Source organism: Cibotium barometz, chromosome 10 (assembly GCF_041138505.1).
Source record: "Cibotium barometz isolate CiBa-2024 chromosome 10, ASM4113850v1, whole genome shotgun sequence".
NCBI lineage: Eukaryota > Viridiplantae > Streptophyta > Polypodiopsida > Cyatheales > Cibotiaceae > Cibotium > Cibotium barometz.
In genome coordinates, this window is record NC_141055.1 from 41,615,472 (window position 1) to 41,641,262 (window position 25,791).

The window sequence follows — 25,791 nt, forward strand, 5'->3', positions numbered from 1 at the left end:
AAGCGTAAGATGCATCCAGATGGATTGGCTGCAAGACATGCCCTTACAGTGTTTGTTTCCCCAGCAGTGTCCTGCCAACCAAGTACGCATTGCGCCACTTATCGCATACTTCAGATTCATTGTCGAGCACTTCATGCAGGGTTTGTGAGGAGATAGAGCTTGGACAGTGGAATTGAGGGTGCTCTATGGGCTAGTAGTGGATGTGTACCTAGATGAAGTTGTACATTGGTCCTTGAAATAAGGGTGATGAAAGAGAGGTTTTGGGAGGAGCATTGTCATGTATCACTAGAGTACAAGAAGGCATTGCGACATAGGGTTCGTCGTGGGGAGTACATAGTGCATGGGACTTGCTTTCTTGAGATGACACACATAGAGTTGTAATTTGAGTTTAGGTCTACAGACCTAGAGATCACCATCAGCCCCATCGTTCATTTGAGGCTTGCAAGCCTTGGTTTGTACGTTACTCGAGGCAGCGTGATCCATGTCTTTGTAGGTACCATGTTGGATTTCAGCTTTTGTATGATGTCTTTCGTGGCTTGTATGGCCATCGAGGGATGGTGCCTTATAGCATGAGGGATTTTATTCACTCACTATTATGCTCGTGGGCGGAGCATGCCGTCTACCATCGGATGGCTTGTGTCATGGGGATTTGTACCTCGTGCGGCAGCTTGGCCATGATTCACCTCTGCAAGGAGGATTCCTCAGTGGCTGACGTGGTAACATGGTGACAATATGAGTATGTAACATAGCGACAGTAACATGGGATTTCTCGATGGCTGAGGTGGTAACATGGCGACAGTATGAGTATGTAACACATGGATAGTCAAGGAGATTACAACTAGTGGAGCACCATTCGGCATGTGGCGAGTTCATGAGCACATATAAAGCTTCCGTCTATGCCTACATACATCATGCTCACGGTGCCAAGTGGCAGGACCGTCAGTTTTGTGCTAGCTTGCAAAACAATTTCGTATTGGTGTAGTTGTCTCAGTGGTGGTTGACTTCACAAAGAATTACACATTTGCACCATAGCATGAGATTCAAGCAGAGTACTAATTTTCTAAGCAGGTATTGCATGAGACATTGCCTCATTTTCAATTTAAGGTCTTCAAGATATTTTTTATTGATGTTGTCTATGAATCTCACAATTCCCATTCTTGTGTTCTTGACTAGGTGGCCATCATGGTGCATACTAGTTATCAGCATCATGCAGAGGCAGCAGTGGATAGCATAGCGAGCACCCCAGAGGAGCAAGTTTAGAGAGTATCACGTGTTAAATTTGCAGCAATGTGATGAGCTATGGTGGATCAAATGCTAGAATCAACAACAAAGAGATTAGATGATGATTAAGACGATATTAGTGAGCAATTAACTGATAGCTTAATGTAGGCATGGACCAACAAATTCTCATTAGGCCAATGCCTTAATTTATAGAGTTTACATCCAAGCATCTAATCCCACTAATCTCTCCTTGATTCTCTCCACCTCTTCCCATAATATCTTCACACATCCTAAATCTTCTCATGCTACCCTTTATTCTCTCCTAGTAGAAACTTCTTACCTTTTCACGGCTTCTTGTATATTTCAACACCTCCCCTCAAGTGAATAATCCTAGCACACCTGGACCCTATACCAAGTTTTCCTCTTACTTGGTAGTCTTGGTAGACCAGTGCCTCAAGTCCCTAAACTCATAGTCCTTGACACTTTCTCTCTCTATATGTGTCCAAGGCTACTACAAGTGCCCGTGACCTTGACTAAAAAACTCACACATACATCTACCACATGGCCTACATCATCGGTGGCTCAGAGGTGGTTTTACTCTGTTGGGGCAGGTTACATTGGGTTGTGGGGTTTCTCTCTCTCTCTCTCTCTCTCTCTCTCTCTCTCTCTCTCTCTCAAAAAAGATGATCCGACTCCACTTCCTTAGGAGCCTCCATAAAGTTTGCCGATGTTCCTTCTCCACTGGGTTTGCTGTAGTCTCTTGCCATGTGTCCTGGCTTCCCAGAGTTGTGGCAAGTGAAGGTCCTTCCTCCTACTTTGCCTCTTTCTCGTCTTCGTCCTTGAGAGAATCCTCCTCGGGTGAAGAATGCTTTTTCTTCTCCAGCTGTTGAGTCCAGCCATTTCTTCTCTTTGACCTTGGTCTCTTGCTCTAGTAGAGCTCCTTCTATCTCGTGTAGCTTCAATTCAGGTACATTCTTTAAGGTTGCTACAATGTTTTCATATTCACCTTTGTCCACACTCTTCAAAAGCACTGCTAGTGCCTCATCATCTTCTACCTTCTTGCCAAGCTGCCAGTTGTTACTTAATGCTTTTGCATTTGTTCAAGTGTGTGATTAAAGGTTCACTTTCCTTCATATCCAGTTTGTAGAATTGCATTAATAGATTTATCTTTGAATTTTTTGCTTGAGTGCCAAATAATTTATTGAGTTCATCCCATGCATCTTTTGCCCATTGTATCCCTGTGATGTGATGAATGATTTCATCATTTAAACTGAGTGCGATAAGTCCTAATGCTTTCTCATTCCTGCTCTTCCACTCATTTTTCCCACTCACCTCTGGGCATTCATCTCTTCCCTCGTCGACTAGCCCCCACACATTTTTCCTCATGAGCATGGTTTTTGTTTACCATGTATAAAACTCCTCTCCATTAAATTTGTCTATCTCTTGTGCCGTGCTCATGATGATGTGAAGGGGGTCTTACCTCGATCTAATTTCAAGATTCAAGGGCAGTTTCTACCCTTTCATAACTCAATCTGGTGTTTAGGTGATGATTACAAATTCACCAGAAATTACATAAAACCAAGGGTAACAAATCTGTACTGAATGGTTAGAGTATCCAACCATCTCCGAATTGTAATATGAAGTTATAGGGATCTGTATCAGATACCCAATGGTTAATTTGAACCCTCAATTACACCAGAATACAGTGATTAGTGTTGATTAATCACTGATTAGCAAAATAATCCTCTGTTTTGTGTGCAAAAAACAGAGTATGCGGGGAGTCCAGATCTGGGGCCTTAGAGTTCAAATGAGCTCAACTCCTTTCAAATCCATCAATAGCAGTTAGTCTAGTAGAGGATTAAGCCAAGAAACACAAGATTTGACCAAACATTGAATGCTTAATCTCTATTTTACCAAAGTCACCTGCAGATTTGATGTAGAGCTTGGATCTCACTGTAGATTTGATGAAATCAAAAACTGTCTGCACCGGCTTGTAGAGCACCCTTGAAAACCCCTGGGGCCAAGAGGAATTAGGCGAATTGTATTTGGGGTGAAGAGAGGATCTCAATTTTACTTCAGAAAAACGGTGCTGGCTTTTTCGCAAAAATCGGCAGCTCTAGAAGGCGGTTTGGCGATTTGAGTTGATGGGCTGGAGCATAGGGATTGTGGCTAGAGGCTTGAAGCCTATTGTTAGGCTTGGAGGGAGATCAAGCCCCTCCACCAGCTGTGGGTATAAAAGGCTTGTTGAAAAATGACTAAAAAGTTAATTATCTACTAATCCTAATTAACTAGGTGATTAGCAAGATAATGGGCTCATAAATTTGATGGATTCTAAGCTAGGCTTTGATACCATGTTGAATTTGCAGTAATGTGATGAGCTATGGTGGATCAAATGCTAGAATCAACATCATTAACAAAGAGATTAGACGATGATTAAGACGATATTAGTGAGCATACTGATAGCTTCATGTAGGCACGGATAATCAAAAACCAACAAATTCTCATTAGGCCAATGCCTCAATTTATAGAGTTTACATCCAAGCATCTAATCCCACTGATCTCTCCTTGATTCTCTCCACGTCTTCCCAGAATATCTCCACACATCCTAAATCTTCTCATGCTACCCTTTATTCTCTCCCAGTAGATACTTCTCACCTTTTCACAGCTTCTCACTCATTTACAGATTCTCTTTTACAGCCTCTCGCTAAGGGCTTGATCCCGCACACACCCTATTCACTTGTATAATTCAACAACTTTTACATTAGTGATGATAGCTCTCATAGCGCCCACTTTGTGCAGCATTGCTTCCATCGTTATGCTTTTTGAGAGAGCATGGAGTCACATGGACAGGGCAATGGATATGGTTTGATGGATGTGGGGCACAGTTTAAAAGTGCTCGTCGTCAGTCGTCAGTTTTATTGGCTATATTCTTGGCATTGCATGATAGGCTACCAGGTGATTTGGAGCTTCTTTAAGAGAAGGCATGGAAAGGGGGAGCACGATGGTGCGAGTACGGGTGCGTGTGTCAAATGCTCCCTCAGACGTCACCAACTCCCCCGTGAGATAGTGAGCACTTTTGAGATGCACAACATGTAGTGGATTGGTGTAATGCACATTTGACCCACTAGTGCTGCCTCTTCTTTCCCTCAGCGAGATGCCACGATTGTCAGGAGGTTCTTCTAGTGTGCTGATAGTAGTGTCCTTGATGGTGCTTCTCCAGATTGTGCGACAGTATGGATGGCACAGTTAGGCTACACTCCATTAAGAGCACATCCTATGATGACCTCATCGTCTTCACACAGTGCCGTTCATGATTTTGCGGGCCATGCATTGATGGTGACTACTCACTATGCAAGATGGAAGATTGGGCTGATCCTTGGTTGCAGATAGCAGGTGTTGAGGCCAAAGCGAGGAGCATTACCCCCCACCACTTTGGATCCTCTCACACTACATGAGGGGGAAGATCATGATTCTTTAACATATATTTTGAGGCCAGAGCGAGGAGCATTACCCCCCACCACTTTGGATCCTCTCACACTACCCGAGGGGGAAGATCATGATTCTTTGACATATATTTTGACAATGGGTAATGTTTTTGTAGTCATTGTTGAGGAGGGCAATGAGGAGGAGGTGGAATACTACATTCTGAGGTACACTAGGACCCTTGAGTGTGATGTGACTGATGATTATAGATTCTCATTTGATGCCCACATGATAGTTGCAGGTCACTACTATGCACAGGGTCAGATGCGCACGGGTTACATTAAGTTTGTGCAGTATGAGTGGAGCAAGGAGGCAATTATATACTCTCACCTAATTCTTGCTGTGAAACCCATGCTTCGGCGAGTTAATAGCAACAAGGGAGGCCCCCCATGGTGGTCCTTAGCCCAGCATGAGCATGTGAGCATCTTGGAGATCCTCAGAGCTAGACAGTCTATGGATTGATATTGTAGCCTCCTCCCTCTTTTTTGTTGTATCTAGTGCCCTTCATTTTGTATATTTCTCTCAATTTGTATCTTCTACCCATATATATTATGAGTTGGCTTTTCAGTTGTGCCTATATATTTTGTATCTTTCTGTTAATGGTTTGGGGGTGAAATTTTGCAGTGCGAGTGAGTGGGATATCACGCACGTATGCATGTGAAACATTGTGAGTGGGTCCATGGGGCTACTACCCCTCTACTCGTCCACAAAGTTTCAGCACCATCGGACGCTGGATGGGTGGGACGGTGTGTTGCCACCTGCTATTTTTTACAGTGTCCAAGGGGTCCCCTATGCAAAAAATAGCGGGTTTGGGTGGAGCATCATTATCATACGTTGTCCATTGTGGAGGTGAAACTTTCCAAGTGGGTCCATGGGTCTGCTACCCCTCTACTTGCAAAGTTTCACCACCATCAGATGCCGGATGGGCGGGACAATGTGTTGCCACCCGCTATTTTTTGCATAGTGCCCAAAGGGTCCTCTATGCAAAAAATAGTGGGTTTGGGCGAGACAGTGTGTTGCCACCCGCTATTTTTTGCATAGTGCCCAAAGAGTCCTCTATACAAAAAATAGTGCCCAAAGAGTCCTCTATGCAAAAAATAGTGGGTTTGGGCGAGACAGTGTGTTGCCACCCACTATTTTTTGCATAGTGCCCAAAGAGTCCTCTATACAAAAAATAGCGGGTTTGGGTGGGGCATCATGCTCGTACGGCATCAATGCAGGTGAAACTTTGCGAGTGGGTCCATGGGGTTTCTACCCCTCTACTCACGCAAAGTTTCGTCACTATCAGATGCTGTACAGGCGGGATGGTGTGTTGCACCAGCTATTTTTTTGCATAGTGCCCAAGGGGTCTCCTATGCAAGAAATAGCGGGTTTGGGTGGGCCATTATGCACGTATGTGTTGCCATATATATAGGCAGTGATGTGTAGGACCGCTGAGGCACTTTTTCCCTCCTTAGGAGGTTTTTTCCCCCTGCTTGTACATACGCCCATCCTTCTAGGACTAACTTATCTTTGTACATTGACACAATCTAATACATTGTGTGTTGTGCGCATTCTTGCTTCTTCTTCTCCAAGCTTTGTGTGCTTTCCTGCAACCCTAATTCCAACAATTAGTATCAGAGCAGGCATTGGCTCCCAAGGCTACGCCGCTAGCACCCTACGGCTCACGTTCTCCCATTGAGGTGAGCTTTCACGAGCGCTTGCAGGTCCCTATACTCTGCATCTGAGGTCGTTTCGGGCTCCGTTTTTGCATTATAAGTTCTATACAGGTGTTTTCGTCATTTTGTGTAGAAATTTCGACAGTGCAGTTTTCTGCAAAACAGACATACGTATTCTATTGTGGACCGTGCTACATAGCACGAGTTGTTTTCTGTTCAGTATCTTTGCTTCATTATAGGTAGCTTTTGCATTAGTTTCAGTCAAGGCCATGGCCGATAACCGCAATGATGTATTTCGCATGTTGTCTGTTGATGACAAATTTGATGGAGACAACAACTACCCACTTTGGGCATACATGATGCAGCATGTTTTGGTTGCAAAAGGAGTGTGGAACATTGTGCAGGGTATGGATGTACGTCCAGGTTCTGTGGATGTAGGATCTGTTGAAGATGTTGCAAGTTCTAGCAGCTCTACTGTTGCTGCTGTTTTACCCACTACTGAACAAGCTTGTTGGGATAGTAAAGATGCGCAGGCTCATGCCTTGATTGCACTTTCTGTCAAACGTAATATCACTCCACATATTCGTTCAGTTAAAACAACAAAATAGGCTTGGGATATTCTAGCTGGTCTGTATGCAGGTCGTAACGAGGCAAAAATCTCTTACCTGCGTAAAGAGATAGAATCGAAGATTATGCAGGAAGATGACATGAATGTTTTTCTTGCTGAGATTAAAGATCTCAAGGAACAATTGATTTCTGCAGGTGAGATTATTCCTGATCATTCTCTTGTGCAGACTATTCTTGATGCTTTACCTGAGTCATATCAGACTTTTGCTTCCACGTGGAGACTTATTAATGAGGACAGACCTGATGTTGTCAAGTATGATACTTTAGTCAACAAGCTCTTGCAAGAAGTGCAGTCCAGGCAAAACAAGGTTAGGCAGCGTGCAGTTGATCAGGCATTTGTTGCTGCCCAGCAGAGAAGAAGTGGTAAGGCAGTCCCTTCCACTGTTTCTTCTCCTATTAGTAAGTCTGCAACTTCTTCTCCTTCCATAGGTAGCAACAATAGGTCTGAGAAGGCTCTTGATAAAGGCAAGAAAAAAATCAAGTGCAACTATTGTAAGGCAACTGATCATGTCATTAAGAAGTGCCCTAAGCTAAAGGCTAAAGAGGCAAAGAAGAAAGAGTCAAATGCAGCCACAATAGCGGATGCTTCTACAAATGCAGATTCTGCAAATGTTGTGGAGGATACAGAATGGGCGTTTAGCGTGTATTGCCAGTTTGACCCATCTGTACATGATGCATGTTTGGCAGTTTTTGTTGACTCTGATGTATGGTATTTTGACAGTGGTGCTACAAAGCACATTACCTCGCATCGTGATATGTTCACTTGTCTTGAGGTTGTCTCTAATGGGAATACTGTCACATGTGCCAATAATGCTTCTGACCCAGTGAAGGGCGTTGGTAAAATTATGCTTACTGCTGCAAATGGCAGCGCTTTCACACTTTCAGATGCTTTGTATGTGCCACGGATAAAGAAGAATCTACTGTCTGTCTCTGCGCTTTGCTAGACTTGGACTTGTAGTCAAATTTGTGGATGACAGATGTACTGTTTATGATTTGACTTCTCGTGATACGATTATTGCATCTGGCACCTTGTTTTGTGGGCTGTATAGGCTCAATTCTTATGACAAGTGTGTGGAAGATTCAGAAAATGCAGTTTCTGATGAAAAGGCAGTTTCAGATGCAAAACTATGGCATGCTCGTTTTGGTCATCTGAACTTGGCTAGTTTGCTGTGTTTATAGAAATTTGATATGGTTGCTTCATTGCCTCCCTCTTGAGGCACCATTGAAACATGTTTGTGAAGGCTGTATTTTGAGCAAAATGCAGCGTCTGTTTTTCCAAAGGATAGTTCTGTGCGGGCCACTCGCAAATTGCAACTTGTACATAGTGATGTATGTGTGCCTATGTAAACTTCGTCATTTGGTAAACACTTGTACTTCGTGACTTTCATTGATGATTACTCAAGGCATGCATGGGTATATCCACTGAAGGCAAAGTCCGAAGTGTTTTTGTGCTTCAAACAATTTTTGCTTATGGTGGCTGAAAATGTATCCAATTGTACTGGGGGCACCCTCCGTTCTGATCGAGGGGAGCAGTACATGTCTAAAGAGTTTGATGCATTTCTGGCTAGTCGTGGGATAAAACACCAATGTACAATGCCGTATACCCCTCAGCAAAATGGTGTTGCTGAGAGGAAAAACAGGTCACTTATGGAGATGGCACGATGTATGGTCAAGAGCCAAGCTTTGCCACATGCGTTTTGGCTTAAGGCTGTCATGTGTGCTGCATATGTACTCAACAGGTGTCCCACTAAGGCCTTGCAGTCTATTACTCCATACAAAGCTTGGCATGGCAGGAAGCCTTCTATTGGTCACTTGCGTGTCTTTGATTGCTTGGCCTATACTTTAGTGCTTGTGCAACAACGTAGAAAATTGGATGATAAGGCTGTCAAATGCATTTTCGTTGGTTACAGTGCTGAGAGCAAGGGTTACAGATTGTATCATCCGCAGTCAAAGCATATCTTAATTAGTCGAGATGTTTTTGTGGAAGATGCTGTGCAACCTTTGTTATCATGTACCAAAGAGACAGGTGTGAGCTCACGGGATGTATTTGATACGTTGTTGTCTCTGTTTTACAGGTGGGAATTCAAATGTAACTCCTAATGAGGCAAATATTCAGCCTATGCAGATTTCAAACAACATCATAGATCAGCCTACTTCTGATGCAGATTTACACGATGTAATTTATGAGGATAAGGCTGAAAATGAGCATGCTAGAGGTATGCCTAAATGGCTGGTGCAAACCTTGCGTGATAGTAAAATTGATTCACCTATTTCTAGTCGTACTCGTTCAGGTTTTCAGCATGCCTCTTATGCATCAGATTGTTATGCTTTGGCTGTGTCTAGTATGTGTGAAGAGGAAGAACTTTCATTTGATGAGGCACAAGAATCAGAAAATTGGTTGGCTACAATGCAAAGTGAATATGATGCTATAATGAAGCATGGCTGCAATGCAAAGTGAATATGATGCTATAATGAAGAATGGTACATGGTCTTTGTGTGATTTGCCTATTGGTAAAAAGGTCATTGGATATAAGTGGGTTTTTAAGTTGAAACGAAAGCCAGATGGCAGTGTTAATCGCTATAAGGCTAGACTTGTTGCAAAGGGTTATGCTCAAGAAAAGGGCATTGATTTTGATGAGACCTTTGCTCCCACTTGTCGTATGACTACCATTCGTAGCATTTGTGCATTGGTAGCTCATAATGGTTGGAATGTACATCAGTTGGACATAAAGACTGTGTTCTTGAATGGAGATTTGCATGAGGAGGTGTACGTATCGCAACCTCGTGGTCTTGTTCAAAGAGGATAGGAAAACAAAGTGTGCAGGTTAAAAAAGGCTTTGTATGGTTTAAAGCAAGCTCTCCACGAGCTTGCTTGGTATGAAAAGATACATGAAAAAGGCTTGTATGGTTTAAAGCAAGCTCTCCATGAGCTTGGTATGAAAAGATACATGAATACTTGACTGCACATGGTTTTCAAAATAGTCCAATAGAAAGCACTTTGTATGTTAAACATGTGGATGATGTACATCTAATCATGCTCTCTATGTCGATGACATGCTGCTCATAGGACCAAATGAGAGTCATATTGCTGATTTTAAGGCTGATTTGAATGCCTCTTTTGAGATGTCAGATTTGGGACATCTGCATCATTATTTGGGGTACAATTTAAGCAATGTGATGGAGGTATTGCTTTGTGTCAGACAAAGTATATTGAGACATTGTTGCGGAGATTTGGCCTTGAAGACTGCAAGCCTATTGCTACTCCAATGGAGACATGTTTGAAGTTGAGTCTTCATGATGCTGGAGATCACTTTGATGTCACACTCTATCAGACAGCTGTTGGTTGCCTCATTTATGTATGCATTACGAGGCCGGACATTCAGTTTGCAGTCTCACAGGTGAGCAGGTTTATGCATAGCCCAGGGTCTCAGCATTGGAAGGCAGCTTAACGCATTTTTTGCTACTTGAGTGGCACCATACATCTTGGGTTGTTTTATCCCAAGGGGGGATCGTTGCTGCCAGATTTACATGCTTTTTCGGACTCAGATTAGGCTGGTTGCTATGACACAAGAGTGTCCACAAGTGGTTTTTGTTTCATGCTTGGTAGCTCATGCATATCTTGGTTGAGCAAGAAGCAACCTACTGTGGCCACTTCTAGTTGTAAAGCTGAGTATAGGGCAGCTTTCACAGCTACGGTTGAGTGTGTGTGGCTCAGACGGCTTATGGCTGACTTGGGTGTTGTGGACAGGAGTCTGCCACCTCTATCTACACTGATAGTTAGAGCGCATTGGCAATTGCGAGAAACCCAGTTTTTCATGCTCGCACAAAGCACATTGAGGTGCATTATCACTATGTTAGGGAGAGACTCTCAGCAGGAGAGATCAGCTTGGCATATGTGCCAACATAGGACAACCTCGTCGATCTTTTCACAAAGGCACTTCCTCGTGAGAAGTTTGAAGCTTTCCGCAAAGCTTTGGGCTTGCTCCCCTTTGTGGACTGATCTACTTCGGGCATGGCACTTCCCTATACATGAGTGCCAGCTCTCGTTCACACCATCACTCCCAGGGGGGATTTGTTGCCATATATATAAGCAGTGATGTGTGTGAACACACTTAGGACCGCCGGGGTATTTTTCCCTCCTCAGGAGGTTTTTTCCCTCGGCTTGTATATACGCCCATCCTTCTAGGGCTAACTTATCTTTGTACATTAACACAATCTAGTACACTGTGTGTTGTGTGCATTCTTGCTTCTTCTTCTCCAAGCTTTGTGTGCTTTCCTGCAACCCTAATTCCAACAGTATGGCATCCAATGCGAGTGAAACTTTGAGTGGATCCATGGGATTGCTACCCCTCTACTTGCAAAGTTTCACCACCATCAAATGCCAGATGGGCGGGATAGCGTGTTGCCACCCGCTATTTTTTACATATAGTGCCCAAAGGGTCCCCTATGCAAAAAATAACGGGTTTGGGTTGGGAATCGCGGTCGTACGGCATTCAATGCAGGTGAAACTTTGCTAGTGGATCCATGGGATTGTTACCCCTCCACTTGCAAAGTTTCACCACAGGATGCACTAGGGGCATTGATGGGTCGGCACATGACAGTATATAATGACTCATATGCCTTTGTCCTCTCGTAAATGTGTCATCCTATTCATGTGGCCCCAATGAGGATGATGAGCGATGATTTGTGTTGAATCTAGCCAATGGTCAAATGTTGTTTGATGTTTATGCATCAAATCTCAAGATGGTGTTAATGTAATCTCCGCTAGGTTGTATTTGCTATTATCACAATATGATTTGCTACAAAGGTTGAGCACATATTTTGTTTGAATACAACAACACTTTTGCTAATCTCCGAAGATTACTTGCATATTATCATATGTAATGTACAAAGGATTACTTGCATAAGACATGGAGTGAGTTTGTGTAACAATCGTTGACATGTATGTATGCAATGTACTCGTATGTATGTATGTGCGAGACATGGAGTGAGTGTAACAATCATTGACATTTTATTGTAGCAACGGGAGGCATGTTAAAAAAAAGGATTTATGCACCCTCATCACAAAGGTAAGTATATAAACATTTACATGAATTGAAAACATCACATTATCTTACACTTTTAATTAAAAGTATGTAGCTTTTACAATCACCTGAGTAAATGTACATTAGTTAAAAAGAAAATTAGATAAGGTAGAACAAGGTGCAAAATTTTGATTTACATTTCAAAGTCAAAGAACGATTTATAAATCCAAAACACGAGTGCGCAGACACATCTATGGTCCTCCGTTCACAACAAGGGTGGTTCAATGCTCGAGTGTTTTCAGCAACCGACCTCGGATGTCTGCACAGTCTCGTCACATCGTCGAGTGTGATTTACTCATGACCAAGTTGCAAAGCAAGTGAAGAATAAGAGTTAGCACCACAAAAAACACTATAGCAAGATTTGTAAATAGAAGGCTTATCCAAACCCTAGGCATCGTCCGAGGCGAAGAAGTCATCTGCCAGCGCTTCATTGCCATCATGGAATAGAAGCCACAGTCAATGGCATTGGGTTGTTGGGGCTCCTCAATGGTCTGAAACTCGAAGCCTATCGATGGAGACGCCAACGAAGCTACAAGTGATAGCTTCGAACACGTCTTGGCCATGCTTTCCATCCCTATATACCATAATGGACGTGGGCAATGTTAAATTTCAGCCCTCACATACATATAAACCTAGCATGAATATGCGCAGATGGATGGCGGGGACACTTACCGGTACACCTTGGGAAGGCTGTCTTTTGGATCAACAAGGCTGAGGGAGTCAAAGAAGAGAATCTTGAGGTTTACCCTGGGAAGCCGAGGGACCATCTTATGTGAGTTGTTATATAGTGGGAACAAGGACCAATGCCCCCTGCATAGAAGCGCAAACCTTGCATTGAACAAGTGACACAAAGTGTACGAAGAGGCTACAAGTTACCAAAAAGGGGCCCTTATATCGGATCAAAACTAGCAAGAAGACAAACACGTAGGACATGAAATCGATTCCCCCGAGCGACCACGCCATTGTCATCTTTCGTGGGTGTGACCGAATCAGCACGCCAAACCACAATGAGTCGATGAAACAAACTCTTTGGACAGGAGGTCAGCCACAAGGTATTCATCATGCAGAGGGCAAACAAGTTCATTGCCTTGGTGCTAGCCTCACCCCCCAACAAGCTATTTACAAGGGCCTTGTCAATCTCCCCAACAATGGGAGGCATCCTCGTGCCCTCAAACATTATGGAGCGAGCCACGTACAGCCTACATGTACAGGTAGTGTGACAGGTAAACCCAGGCACATAAACCGAATTACATAGTGTGCCTTCCTTGTACATTGAGAAGCCGGAGTCATATACTCACCTCCACTTGGCCAAGTGCTTTGTTGGTTGGGGATTTGCTATTGTTATCGGGCGAGGAACACAACATTTGAGTCCTCCTCAGGCTTGTGGCAATACGAGCAACCACCTTGTTTGCCTCCTCATTCTCAGCCTCCTCATTTCCCTCCTCGTCCACATCCCTGCAAGCCTCCTCATCACCCTCATTGCCCTTATCATCACCCTCATCATCCTCCTCAGCCTCATTGTCATCACCCTGATCATCTCCTCAGCTTCGTTGTCATCACCCCCTCACTCTCCTTAACGTCATCATCACCCTCAGCACCCACCTTAGCCTCCTCACCCTCCTCAGCACGCTCATCGTTTGCCTCCTCCTCCTCACCCTCATCACCCTCCTCAATCTCCTCATCATTGCCCTCATCCTCCTCCTCCTCATTGCCCTCATCACTCTCCTCTTCCCCCTCATCACCCTCCTCCTCATTCCCACCCCTGACACCATCGTCAATCTTCGGCATGGCACCCCCAACAAGCTCATGACCCTCAATGTCTCCCTCATTATCCTTGGAGCTAGCTTCTATTCTTTTGGTCCACATTATGCCTCTAAAATAAAAAAACAAGAAGTTATGAACAAAGCACATGTACATGCAAGCGTTCTAACAACAATTAAAAGAATGCCCCACATACTCACATTGGTGTCATACCCATCTTGTATATGCCTTCGTATGGCCTCCTTCTTCTCCTCTTGCCTCTCCTCATACCGAAGGACATGCCTCTTTACAAAGCCGTGGTGGATGAATTTACCCCGCTGCTGCAACATAACGCTCTTCTCCTTGGGGATTGCATCCCATGCCTCGATTGCTCTAATACGAGCCCTAGCCTCCACTTGTCAAATATTTAGTTCATATTTGGGATCCACATTCTTAAATCGATCAATTGCCCGTGCTTGGTCCCTCGTTGACAACCTTGGGGCACCCCAGCCTAGAGCCCATGGGTCTACCCCCAATCTTGTGTGGGATGTCAACATCTAAGCCATGTGCACGCTTTAGATGTTCGACCATCCTCATGCGCTTCTCCATGCATGTGTTTCTCTATGGACACGTCGGGGTGGCAGGACACTGCCTGATAGTTTTACCCCTGAGGTACATCTTTATATAGGGCTATAAAGCTAAACCTAGAAATCAATACACAAACGTCCGATTCTCCATGCACATGTTTCTCTGTGGACACGTTGAGGTGGCATGACACTGCCCGACAGTTTTACCCCTGAGGTACAGCTCTATATAGGGCTGTAAAGCTAAACTTGGAAATCGATACACAAATGTATGGTGGCAAGAGGAAGATAATTCTAACCCAGCCATAACAAACATTCTCTTTGTACGGAAGGATGGCCTGCAAAACAGTCCTCTTCATCGAGCGTGTCACTGGCTTGCCTCTCTGAGTGCTAGAGTGTGTTGCAACCTCCGTCCCCTTCCCTTCAACCACCTGTAGAGTAAAGGGATGTACGGCTCAGTCCCATCCAAGCCAACCACCTGTAGAGTAAATGGATGTACGGCTCAGTCCCATCCAAGCCCCAATTACATCCCCATAGATGGAGATAGAGAGGGAAGGAAGGATTGAGAGAGTGTCGGGGGGGAGAGAGAGAGAGAGAGAGAGAGAGAGAGAGAGAGAGTGAGGGGGGTATCAAACCTTTCGTTGATCTTGGATTCGTTGAGCTTTTAAAGGCCCTTCTTTGATGGTCGGAACTTGATTTTTGGGAGCCTCTTTTGCTAATTTTTTCCTCCTATGAATTTTCTGCCCCCTTCTCCACCTTCTTCTCCTCTTTAGGCTTCTCCACCTATAGCACAATGTGGACCCAATATTAAATCCAATGTGTACAGATAACCCCGGGCATACATAGGTAAACCCTGCACCGAATAGTTACTATGGTGGTGTGTGTCCTCCGTTGTTGCCGCCCCCGTTCCCTTTCTCTTTTTTCCAGCATCACCCATCTCCTTTTTTTGCTTCTCCACCTGCAACACAAGCACAACCCGCCTCTTATCCACTTTGCATAGATAAAACTCGACAAAGCTCATACAAGGGCATTTCCAAGTAAACCCGAGCATACACAGGTGAAACTAGGCATCGAATACCCACAGTGGGGGGTGTGTCCTTGGTCGTTGCTACCCTTGCCGTTCGTTCTCTCTTTCCACCATCATTGTCTAATTTTTTGAACTTCACCACATGCAGCCCGTCCAAGCAAAACCCAAACATACAGGTAAAACCCGCGGCCATATAGAAAAACCCAAGCATCTACACAAAACCCAAGCATCGAATACTTACCGTGGGTGTGTCCTCCGTCGTTACATGTGCTGGTTGTTTTCTCTTTACACCATCACCGTCTAATTTTTTAATCTTCTTCACTTGCAGCAAACCAACATCAAACGAAGCTCATACACGAAAATATGGGCATGCATAGGTAAACCCGGGCATATACAAGTAAACCTGAGCACCACGTAAACTCAAGCACCTGCACCAAATACACAAGTAAACCCGCGGTCCCAAAAACCCATGCATTAACAGGTAAACCCGAGCATTAACAAGTAAACCCGAACATCGAATACTTGCCCTCACTGTGCAACCTCCATCGCCATTCGCTTTCTCTTTCCACTCTCGCCGTCCATTTTTTAAAGCTTCTTCACTTATAGCCCAAATCCAAACTTACAGGTAAACTTGTGGTCCCATCCAGAAAAACCAAGCATTTATAGGTAAACCCGAGCATTGAATACTTACAAAGGGGGGTGTGCCCTGCCTCATTGCAACCTTTGTCTTTCGTTTTCTCTTTCAACCATATATGTCTATTTTTAAAAGCTTCTCCACCACCTGCAACCCAAGCAGCATTCAACATCAAATTTAAACATACTCGAAAACACGGGTCACAGAAAAACCCGGGCACATACAAGTAAACCTGGGCACCGAATATCTACCTTGGGGGTGTGCTACCTCTTGTTGCTGCCCTCGTTAGTTTTCTCTTTTTTCCAACGTCACCCATCACCTCCTTAGACCTCTCCATTTGTAGCAACACAAGCAATTAGTCACATCAAATCCGCGACACAGGTAGGACCAAATACAAAAAAACTTAGGCATATACAAGATGCCTATGGCGTTGTTAATACCTACCATGGGGGAGCTTGCCCTTAGTCGTTTTGCTATCCCCGTTAGTTTTCTATTTTTTCCATCATCACCCATCCCCTTTTGAGACTTCTCCACCTGTAAGCACAAGCAAAATTGATCAACTAAAGCCGCTATGTACAGGTAAACCCGAGCACCAAGTGCTTATCGATGCTCTTTGCTCCATCGTTGTTGAGGAGGCCGTGTGTTTCCTATTGGCCATTTCCACCTTCATAGTATTGGGTGGGTCCTTCGTATTACGTTGACTCTTCTCCACGCCTGCCCATTAGCGGAGGCTTGCGAGGTAGTTGCCTACCACCCCCTCTCCTTTTCTCCTGACTATACAACGCTAGACAAAGTGCACACTTCACAATAAGGGCTTAGGCGTACATGGGACGAAGGGCGCTGTGTGTAGATGCCGCAACAGCCAAGCAATGCCCAGGGACCTAAGGCGCACCGCTCAAAATAGCCAAGCAGCCGAAATTCGCAAGCGAGAATGAAACCCCAACATAGCCTTCTCGCATGCCTTGGGTCCTCTAAACCCAAGCACAAGCGTGCACGCGGAGATTGCCTTGGATTCGCCCCTTGCTCCGAGGAACTTGCACGTGTGGGCCATATGCCTACGCATACCCTCGTTCTTCCATGCAGGATTTTGTGTACCTGCCACACGAACACTCGCATGTCTTTATGGACCGCCACCCGCTGCCACTCAGACGGCGTGCCTAACCCCACTTCTCGACCATCTCCGCACGCTCTCCGACAAGCTCCCCATGCTTGAGTTTACAGAAAACGTAAACCTAGGCCACTTGCCACGAGTACAGCACGGTCCCCCCTTTTTCCGTGCACCGATTCCACGCGGGATACATGCACAAGAAAAAAGTACTCTGAGTGTGCGCCTAGTGCGCCGTTTTCCATAAGCTTGGGCAGCCTCCTCCTCCATCTTGGCTTGGACCTGCGCCTGTGAGATGGGTTCTAGCCTCTCGCCTGTGCACGCCTCCCTGCCTCAATGTTGCCCTCTCTTGCCCTAGAGCCGCGACTATGGTCCTGTACGATTCACTGAAGCGACCAGAGTTTCTGTTGCCGGAGGCCGGGCGGAGCACAGCTGCAGATCATCAATCCTTGGCAAAATAGATGGCGAGGGGCGAGGTTGGTTGGGGGGGCGGGTGGGGCAGAGAAGAGCTACAGACCAGTAAGGACAGTGGTGGACAGGCAGGCGGGAGATGGGTGCAACAGGGGGGAGGGGAAGAGAGCGGTCGCCTGCGCTAGCTGTGTAATAGAGATGCACAGGTGGAAGGAGGGCATGCGCTGGCTTTTTTCTTTTAAAAAAAATTAAAGAGAAAAAATAAAATAAAAGAGAGGTGACGCGCCAGTTATAATTATTATGGGTTTTTTGACAAAGAAAAATTATGGAAAAAGAAAAAGAAATTTAATAAATAAGTTAGAAATAACGAACACAAGGGGTTTTTTAATATTTAAGAAAAATTGTAGAATAGAAAAAGAAATTTAACAAATAAATTAGAAATAACAAACACAAGTGGACAAAAAAAAATTTTGGAAAAAGGAAAAGATGCAAAGGTGTGCACATGCAAATGGAAAATTTTGGGGGGTGCATGTATGTGTGTGCACGTGTGAGTGAGTACGAGTGTATGCACGTGCATGCGTATGTGCCAGGTGCAAATGTGAGCGTGTGTGCTTAACGGGGTGTGCGTGCATGTACATACAAGTGAATGTGTAGATGGGTGTATGTGTGTGTGAGATGTGTGCATGGTGCAAAGGCAAGTACAATGCGAATGTGTGGATGTGGTGAATGTATGGGATGTGTGCACGTGTGTATGTAGATGTAAAGGTGGATGCACGTATTGGTAAAAATGTGTGTACGTGCAAATACGTGTGTGCGAGTGCATGAATTTAGGGATACATGCAGGTGTAAATGCATGTGCGAGTGCATATGCAATTATGTGCAGATGCAGTGATTGAAAGGGTGGAGTGTACATGTGCAGATGCAAGTGAATGTGCGCAGTGAAAGGGTGGAGTGTACATGCGGTGTAAACATGCATGCATATGTGTGAGGTGCATGCACGTTAATGCAAGTGAAAGTGTGTGCGCACATGAGAGTGTGTGCAAATGGACATGCGTCTGAAAGTGAATGGGTAATTGTGTAAGAGTGTGTGCACATGCAAAGGTGTAACTGAATGTGCATGTGTGAATGTGTAATAGTGGGTGCATGCACATTGTGCAAATATGCACGACACGGGATGGCACATTTACTATGAGCACCCTCGCTAGCAACAGCTGGCTTTTGACTTTGCCATTGGCCCGACACATCACTAGATTTATGGCTACTACGAGTAGGTCCGGTGCCTTCCAACACACCATATACGGACCTTCGAAGAGTGCTTTTTAACGATTTTTTCCAAAGCAGGGATGTCCAAAATTTTCCATCCCTTTTCTGTCAATCCACTCTTTCGCTTTGAGGCTCTCCACAATTTTGACACCAATTCAATGGTATTTAGATAACCGCTTTCAAGGACAGAAGCTAAGCTAGGCAAGGGGAGGTTGTTACTCCTTTTTTGTACACTCTTGTAATCCCCGATTTCGCTTAGATGTTTCAGATTATATATGGCCAAAGGCCCACCGTTGTAATGAAAGCCGGCAATATGAGGCTTGAATATATAGACACCCATAAGTGTGGGCGACTAGGAAAAGCCCCAATTGTATATAAGCGAATCAAAATCACGTGAGAGTCCATGGCCTCGATGGTGGCCACATTTTTCTTTTCATTTAAAATACATTTGATAGAAGTATGTAAAGACGTTCTTGGTAATACAATCTACAGTGAGCTCTAGCTTGGAGAGCTTCTCCACTTGCTTGTCTTGTGATTTCTTGTCTTTTCATGCTTCCATATCTTGTATATCTATGGCTACAAGTCTTGTTAGCTTGCTTGCATGCTTGTATGAGTGTGTGTGTGTGCATGTTGAAAGCTTGATGCTTGCATGATTATGTGTGAATGTTGAGAGCTTGATGCTTCATGATTTTCATCTTGTGACTAACTAGTTGTGGAGAGAGAGAGATTGAGAGAGAGAGAGAGAGAGAGAGAGAGAGAGAGTGCGGGTAGAGGGAAAGTTTTCTAGCTTCTCTCTGTTGTGAGATTGGATTGCAAAGAGTCTAAGCAATTGGTTTGATAGAGCTTGAGAGTTTGACATTCCTTGAGGCTTCCATTCCCATGATCAATACACTTTCACACTTTAGACGGATTCATACTTCCGATCTTGATAATTCTTATTGTGAAGCTACAACTTCCCTAAACACTTGCTTACTGTCAAAAATGACTTATATAGAAATGACTAGTTTTCACACTAGGTTAAAAATGGTTCGACCTCTATTGCTAGTCTTAAGCAACTATATACACTAAGTGCGTAGACTTTCTCTATTTGACATTAAATACTAGGTAAGACCACTTTATATGTTCGAAGGTGTCTTACAAAAGTTAAGTGTCCGTTTGAGTGAGTGAGATGGCAAAACGCCTTCTGATGGTAGATTGGGTAGGTGAAACATGTTAACCAACGAAGTGGATTGCTCATGCTCACTAATATAAGGTGTAAAAGAAGATCCTACTAGTTGCATGATCAAACTTGTTGCATGTTACAATGGGTGACAGATGTGCTTTATTTTGTAAGGCCCCCACTATGAGTAGTAGAGTCATTGTGGTGAGAACTCGGACACTTGACAATTTCCTAGTTTAAATGCTGGATGGTGACTAAACATGGCTAGATGGTTAGGAGACGGCTTACGTAGATTTGGCACTCTACCAAGTAGAATGCATGCTTGTGTAGCCTATGTGACTGCATTTGTGAGCGCTGGACTGTAAACCAAGAACACAATGTTCTGGAGTTGTGGGATCTTTAAGGGTCTAGATGGTCTTAGATGGTCGTGCGAGTTGTGCGCTAAGCCCTTACAAAACTTAGTTGTAGTCTAATATGGTCTCAATCGGATCATATAGTCGACTAGTCGTTTTGACCCTAGTCATGGATTAGCCCATATGGCCAGCCTACGTCCATACCAACCCTAGGCACTATATAAAGACTAATTTGGCAACCTTTGTTCATCATTGAGTTCATTGCATTCAAGCCTTCTTGTAATCAAGACATCCTCCATCCAAAGTCTGTCTAGATCGCCACAAAAGCTCCTTACCCGGAGCACACGGGTGGGTAGACAGGCATCAGTTTGTAATCAAAGTTTGCAAGCAATAATATTGTTTACTCTCCACTTCCTTATGCATAGCTCGGACCTGCTAGCCACCACACATTCTTCTTGACGAAGGCTTAATGCAAGAGACAAGAAGGTCGTGGTTGTGGGATCTCTTCTCCCTGCATATCACCCTCTCATGGGCCCCGCAGACACTCCACACACACACACAAGCGCATAGAAAAAAAAGCTCAGCAGCCTGTATGGCTGAGCCCACAAGCTCAATTGATGTACTAGTAATTCACACAAACCCAAAAAGAGATAAACAGGCCATGACTTTGTAGGGCTGAGCTCACAAGCTCAATTGCTTTACTAGCAGTACAAACAAAGAGAGAAAAAACAGGCCACAGTAGTGTAGGGCCAAGCTCAAGAAGTTGAGATTAAAAAAAAACTAGTTCCAGAAGCTCGATTGTTGTTGTAGCACTCCACACAAATGCAGAGAGATAAAAAAACAGGTCGTGCCTGCTGTGCCTTCGTCGGGTACGGAGGTCCACACTATAGGGCTGGCTCAGTAAGTCAGCCCTATACTTCGTTCACCTCGACACACAAACAGCATGCTCTGTGGGGATAACAAAACTGGTTAGAGATGTAAATTCTAGCCAAATATGTGAGTCCTCCTTTTAGAGGAAAGGCCACCACAAGTTGAAATCCTCAGGAGGCCCAGACAGAAATATGCATCACAGCAGCCGCTTTTGAGGGAGCAGTGAAAGGTCGGTCATGCAACTGCAGCAATGGCTAGACATGCCAAACTAGTGCACCATTACTACAATCTCTATCAACTTAATAAAAAAAACTAGCCAAGGAAGTAGGGTGGAAAGGGCTTCTCAGGCAGTTCAACCTCCAGAAAGACACAATTTCTGTGTATATGCATAGCCTTTTTGCACCATGATCATAGAATAACAATATACATAGCTCACTGTTGATATCACTTTGCTGTACTTTTGTGAAGTCGATAGAGTTCCCAAGGCATTCCATTTCTCTTTAGTATGTACAAATGATAGAAGTGCAAATGATGCAAACACAAAATCCTTCAGCACGAATTCACAGAATTAACTCCATAACCAGCAACACACGTGTGCCAATCCCATGATAAAGATATGATGCACCTTGATCAAGTCCCCCCCTGCTTCCCTCCTACCTTCCTCTAGATGATTCCTTTCAGAGCATCTGAATCATACTGTGAGAATCCTTTCCCACTGCATATCCATGTTATAAGGTTCCCTTACTTTGAAGTTTCACCAGATAGCAGTGCCATTATGTTGCCACCATGTACTCTCTCATCAGGCAGAGACAGAGAAGACATGTTGAAAATGACATCATCCTCCAAGTTGGAGAGGCCTTCTTGTCCCAATTCTTGTTTCTTGCCAGATGCATGCCTTCGCATGGACAGAGTTCCAAATACTTGAGATGAAATAGAGGGCTGGAACGTAGAGTCTGTGTCAGATGTTTGTTTTCTAATGCCAAATGTCATAGAAGAGTCAAAAGTCAAGCTCTGGATAGCTCCGACTGCCGGTGTCAATTGAAACAACGCTAATTGTGGATGATGGCAAGTATCCTCCTCCATGCCATCTTGTACTCCTCTAGAAGCCCCACTGCTTGTGCTTGCTTGCAAAGGTGATTCCGACCCCTTCAACTCAGAGCTGTTTTCCAAATCATCCTCTATGGCATTACCAAACTGTTTGCTTGCATTTAAGCTAGAAAGAAAGGTCTCCTCTTTAGGCACTGACCCTGGCACTTGTCCACGCAAAGGGGATGCTTCAATCCCTGCTGGAAAGGTGCTCCTGAAAGTACCAGTTCCATGCACTCTTTGATCCTGTACCAAAGCACTATGTGCTGCACAAAGGCCCAGATTTTCTTTTGCATATCTATCACAAGAACCCTTGAAAAAATCCCATGTTTCATCTCGAAAACTTTCTCCAGAGTGAATATAACCTTCTTGACCCCATGAACACCTTTTCCCTCCACCATGAGCTTCGCAGAAGTCGGTACTGCCTTGTGCAGTTTTACTGCAATTTTCTGACTTGCAGCGCTTACCACCACCATGTATCACACAACAATCTGTTCTTCCTCTAGAACTTTTTGGGCACCCTTGTACCGCACATTGCTTATCACCCCCACCCCCATGTGCAACACAGTATGAAGTACCCCCTTGTGCACTCTTAGGCCATACCCCTCCGCCATCAAACATGCATCTTTTACCACCCCCATGACCCTTACACAGAGGTGTACTTCCTTCTGCACCCTTATTACATCCTTCTACTATGCAGCACTTTCCGCCCCCATGAGCCTTGCAAAATGTTGCACTACCTTGAGCACTCTTCCCACAGTTGGGGTATTGACACTGCCTGCCACCCCCGTGTGAGATGCATAGGGCAGAGTAGCCCTCTGCATTCTTTGTACAGCCTTCTCTTTGGCATCGTTTTCCTCCACCATGTCGTATGCAGAATCCCGTCCAACCTCTTGCTGCTTTGGCACATCCATCATGACTACATCGAGAAACCCCGCCATGTCCAATGCAATAGTCTGTCTTCCCCTCAGCACTTTTGGTGCACCCTAAACTCTCGCATCTCTGCCCCCCTCCATGTGCCTCGCAAAAGATCGTGTGACTTTCCGCCCCTTTGTTGCATCCTTGCTTTTGGCACCTCCTCCCACCACCATGAGAGATACACAAGCCAGAAGCACCTCTTGCCCTCTTTGCACAACTTGTGAACCTACACATATTGGGAGGTTGATCTGCAAGACCACTAGATTCTCCACTAGAAGATGTAGTGCTGCTTGATGCTCTCAAACTCATGGAAATGTCAGCTTCTGGGGCAGCTTCGGTGATGTCCACAATGTTCGACTGGAATCTGTGTGCCTCGGAAGAGGGAACTCCACCAATCTGGTGGCCCGTTAATAGAGGTAGGATGTAGCGTCCATTAGAGGTAGAGCCTTCATCAATCATAGGAATTCCTTCACTGTATGCAGTTTGTGACCTATAATCTTGATGTAGAAATGGCAAGCTCAAGACCTGATCTGACTTTGCGGCATCTGCAGAGTTGCTCCCCACACCAAACTGTAGCTGCCTCTCCAAGCCATTCTCAATACAAAAACCTGCCCTTGTTTCAAGGATATCTTCAACCATAATCGATGTAGTTTGCATGTGTCCGGGAAGAGAATTCTCACCTGATCTATCAATATTGTTGATGTTAAGATATGATGGGTAGTGGTGGACACAAGTCAGAGCAGAATCTGCACCAGATATATCCGGCCTTATGGTAAGCCCCAAACCTAACCTGACTGCTTGCCAGCCTGCCTTGTCCAGATCTTTGATGGGGATGCTACCTATAGAAGCCCAGCTTCCTGCACTGATTGCACTGTCACACAGGTTACTTGTATGGCCAAGGCTAGCTTCACGATCCATGCTAGTGGTATGGCCAAGACCGACTGTAGGATCAATACAAGTTGTATAGCCAGGGAAAGCAGCTGTATGGCCAAGGTTGACCGTAAGATCAACACCACGGCCAAGGGTGGTTGTACGGCCAAGGCCCAGTGGCAGCCTGCACTCATCTTCCAACCCCAGGCCCGAGTAGTCCCACATGCAGGCGGTGCCGCCGTCATTGTCATTGTTCAGCCGCATCCTTTTGATTCCTTTGAATCGATCACACAATTCCATTGCTTGGAGGCTCTCTGTGGACTCAATTTGATCATAAATCTCTGAATTATTGCAAGGTTTTCCACTAGTGGAAAGTTGTGTTCCCCTCATCAGCTTTACACAGCCCTGATCATATTCACACGATTCTCTGATCGAGAGGGATATGGCGCATGCATGGGTGTCTGCAGAACCACCACTATCCATACCTGCTTAGATGCTTAATTACTCCAATTAGAGCTTACTTACACAATGCTTAGCTGCACAGGAGATTAGATGAAGGGAACCTCCATATTGTGACGAGGGTTTCTCTGTTGTTGTTTTGGTTTATCTGTTGTTTTCGTCTCCGTTGGATGACCTTTGATAGCACTTCTTCACTTGATGAGTTGACAACTAAGGGAGTTGAGAACTTTTGTATTGTAGAGTGGCGTTTTGAAACGACACACAAGGCAAGGCTTAACCTTAGGGAGTTGACAACTAAGGGAGTTGAGAACTTTTGTATTGTTGTATTGTGAGAGTGGCATTTTGAAACTACACACAAGGGCGGGGCAAGGGATTAAAGACCTTAGGATAGGCAAATAGGCAAGAAGGCAAGGCTTAACCTTAGGGAGTTGACAACTAAGGGAGTTGAGAACTTTTGTATTGTTGTATTGTGAGAGTGGCGTTTTGAAACTACACACAAGGGCGGGGCAAGGGATTAAAGACCTTAGGATAGGCAAATAGTCAAGAAGGCAAGGCTTAACCTTAGGATAGCGAAGAAGGTAAGGTGAAGGCATATTGTTGCATATGCCCAAGTTTAGGATCAAATAATGGGACGTGAGCCACATTTGGATCTTGGGGGGATGAGGAACTAGTTTGTTGTGCCCCTTCTTGTGCAAATCTAGATGGGCCTAGTCCAAATAAGTTAGGTTGATAGATAGGAAGATTGGCCATTTTAGCACTTGGCTTAAGAGCCTTAGTGCATTGTTAAATTAAATTCATCAGAGATGGTGGTGATATTGATACTGAGACCAAGAGTGCATTAGTACGAAGTTCAAGGGTCAACAAATTCACTATTAGCATCTTCATTTATAATTTAGCCTAACCAAAGGTGTACAAGTGTTTTTTTTCAATGACTCCTGGAGAGGAGCTTTGAATTCTTCAAATTGTTTTATATTTTTTCAGTCTCTAAGCCACTCTTCTCTCTCTTGTGGAGAGCTAGGGTGCCTCCTTTGTTACTCTTTTTTAAGGGTCAGTTTTCAACTTCTTGAATTTTAGAATTTTTTATTTATGTCTAAGCGTTTAATTATAAATTTTTAGAGTTTTTAACACTTGTAAGTGTTTAATTATAATATTCTTTTTGTTTTCTTTATTTAGTTATTTTTTAATTTCGTTATGTTTCTTTTAAGTTTTCATAAATTTATTTTATTTTTCTTTAATTTA

At 44.3% G+C, this 25,791-nt stretch overlaps 2 protein-coding genes and 1 pseudogene across 14 annotated transcripts; 1 reads left to right on the top strand and 2 right to left on the bottom strand.

The window, feature by feature from the left end:
* The first annotated feature begins 772 nt into the window (after nucleotides 1-772).
* Nucleotides 773-5,337, top strand: LOC147634913 (uncharacterized; annotated as a pseudogene).
* A 6,777-nt stretch (nucleotides 5,338-12,114) lies between these two features.
* LOC147634914 (uncharacterized) lies at nucleotides 12,115-17,667 on the bottom strand. Of its 13 annotated transcripts, none has more exons than XM_086804170.1 (11): nucleotides 16,884-17,667; nucleotides 16,503-16,592; nucleotides 16,310-16,389; nucleotides 16,116-16,205; nucleotides 15,951-16,018; nucleotides 15,666-15,852; nucleotides 15,480-15,557; nucleotides 15,268-15,355; nucleotides 15,033-15,180; nucleotides 12,746-14,875; nucleotides 12,115-12,647 (listed from the first exon to the last, which is right to left on the bottom strand). In XM_086804170.1, the coding sequence occupies exons 1-4, from the start codon at nucleotides 17,172-17,174 to the stop codon at nucleotides 16,187-16,189; spliced, it is 480 nt and encodes a 159-aa protein (XP_086660296.1). In that variant the 5' UTR covers nucleotides 17,175-17,667; the 3' UTR covers nucleotides 12,115-12,647; nucleotides 12,746-14,875; nucleotides 15,033-15,180; nucleotides 15,268-15,355; nucleotides 15,480-15,557; nucleotides 15,666-15,852; nucleotides 15,951-16,018; nucleotides 16,116-16,186. The 13 variants fall into 13 exon arrangements, with proteins under 13 accessions (XP_086660296.1, XP_086660293.1, XP_086660302.1 ...); XM_086804167.1 differs by having other exon boundaries at nucleotides 15,951-16,023; XM_086804176.1 differs by having other exon boundaries at nucleotides 12,746-13,946; nucleotides 14,035-14,875; nucleotides 15,666-16,205; nucleotides 16,310-16,387.
* A 3,344-nt stretch (nucleotides 17,668-21,011) lies between these two features.
* Nucleotides 21,012-24,784, bottom strand: LOC147634915 (uncharacterized). Its single transcript, XM_086804177.1, has one exon. It carries the CDS (start codon nucleotides 24,574-24,576, stop codon nucleotides 21,961-21,963), a length of 2,616 nt encoding a protein of 871 aa, XP_086660303.1. The 5' UTR covers nucleotides 24,577-24,784; the 3' UTR covers nucleotides 21,012-21,960.
* Nucleotides 24,785-25,791: the final 1,007 nt, after the last annotated feature.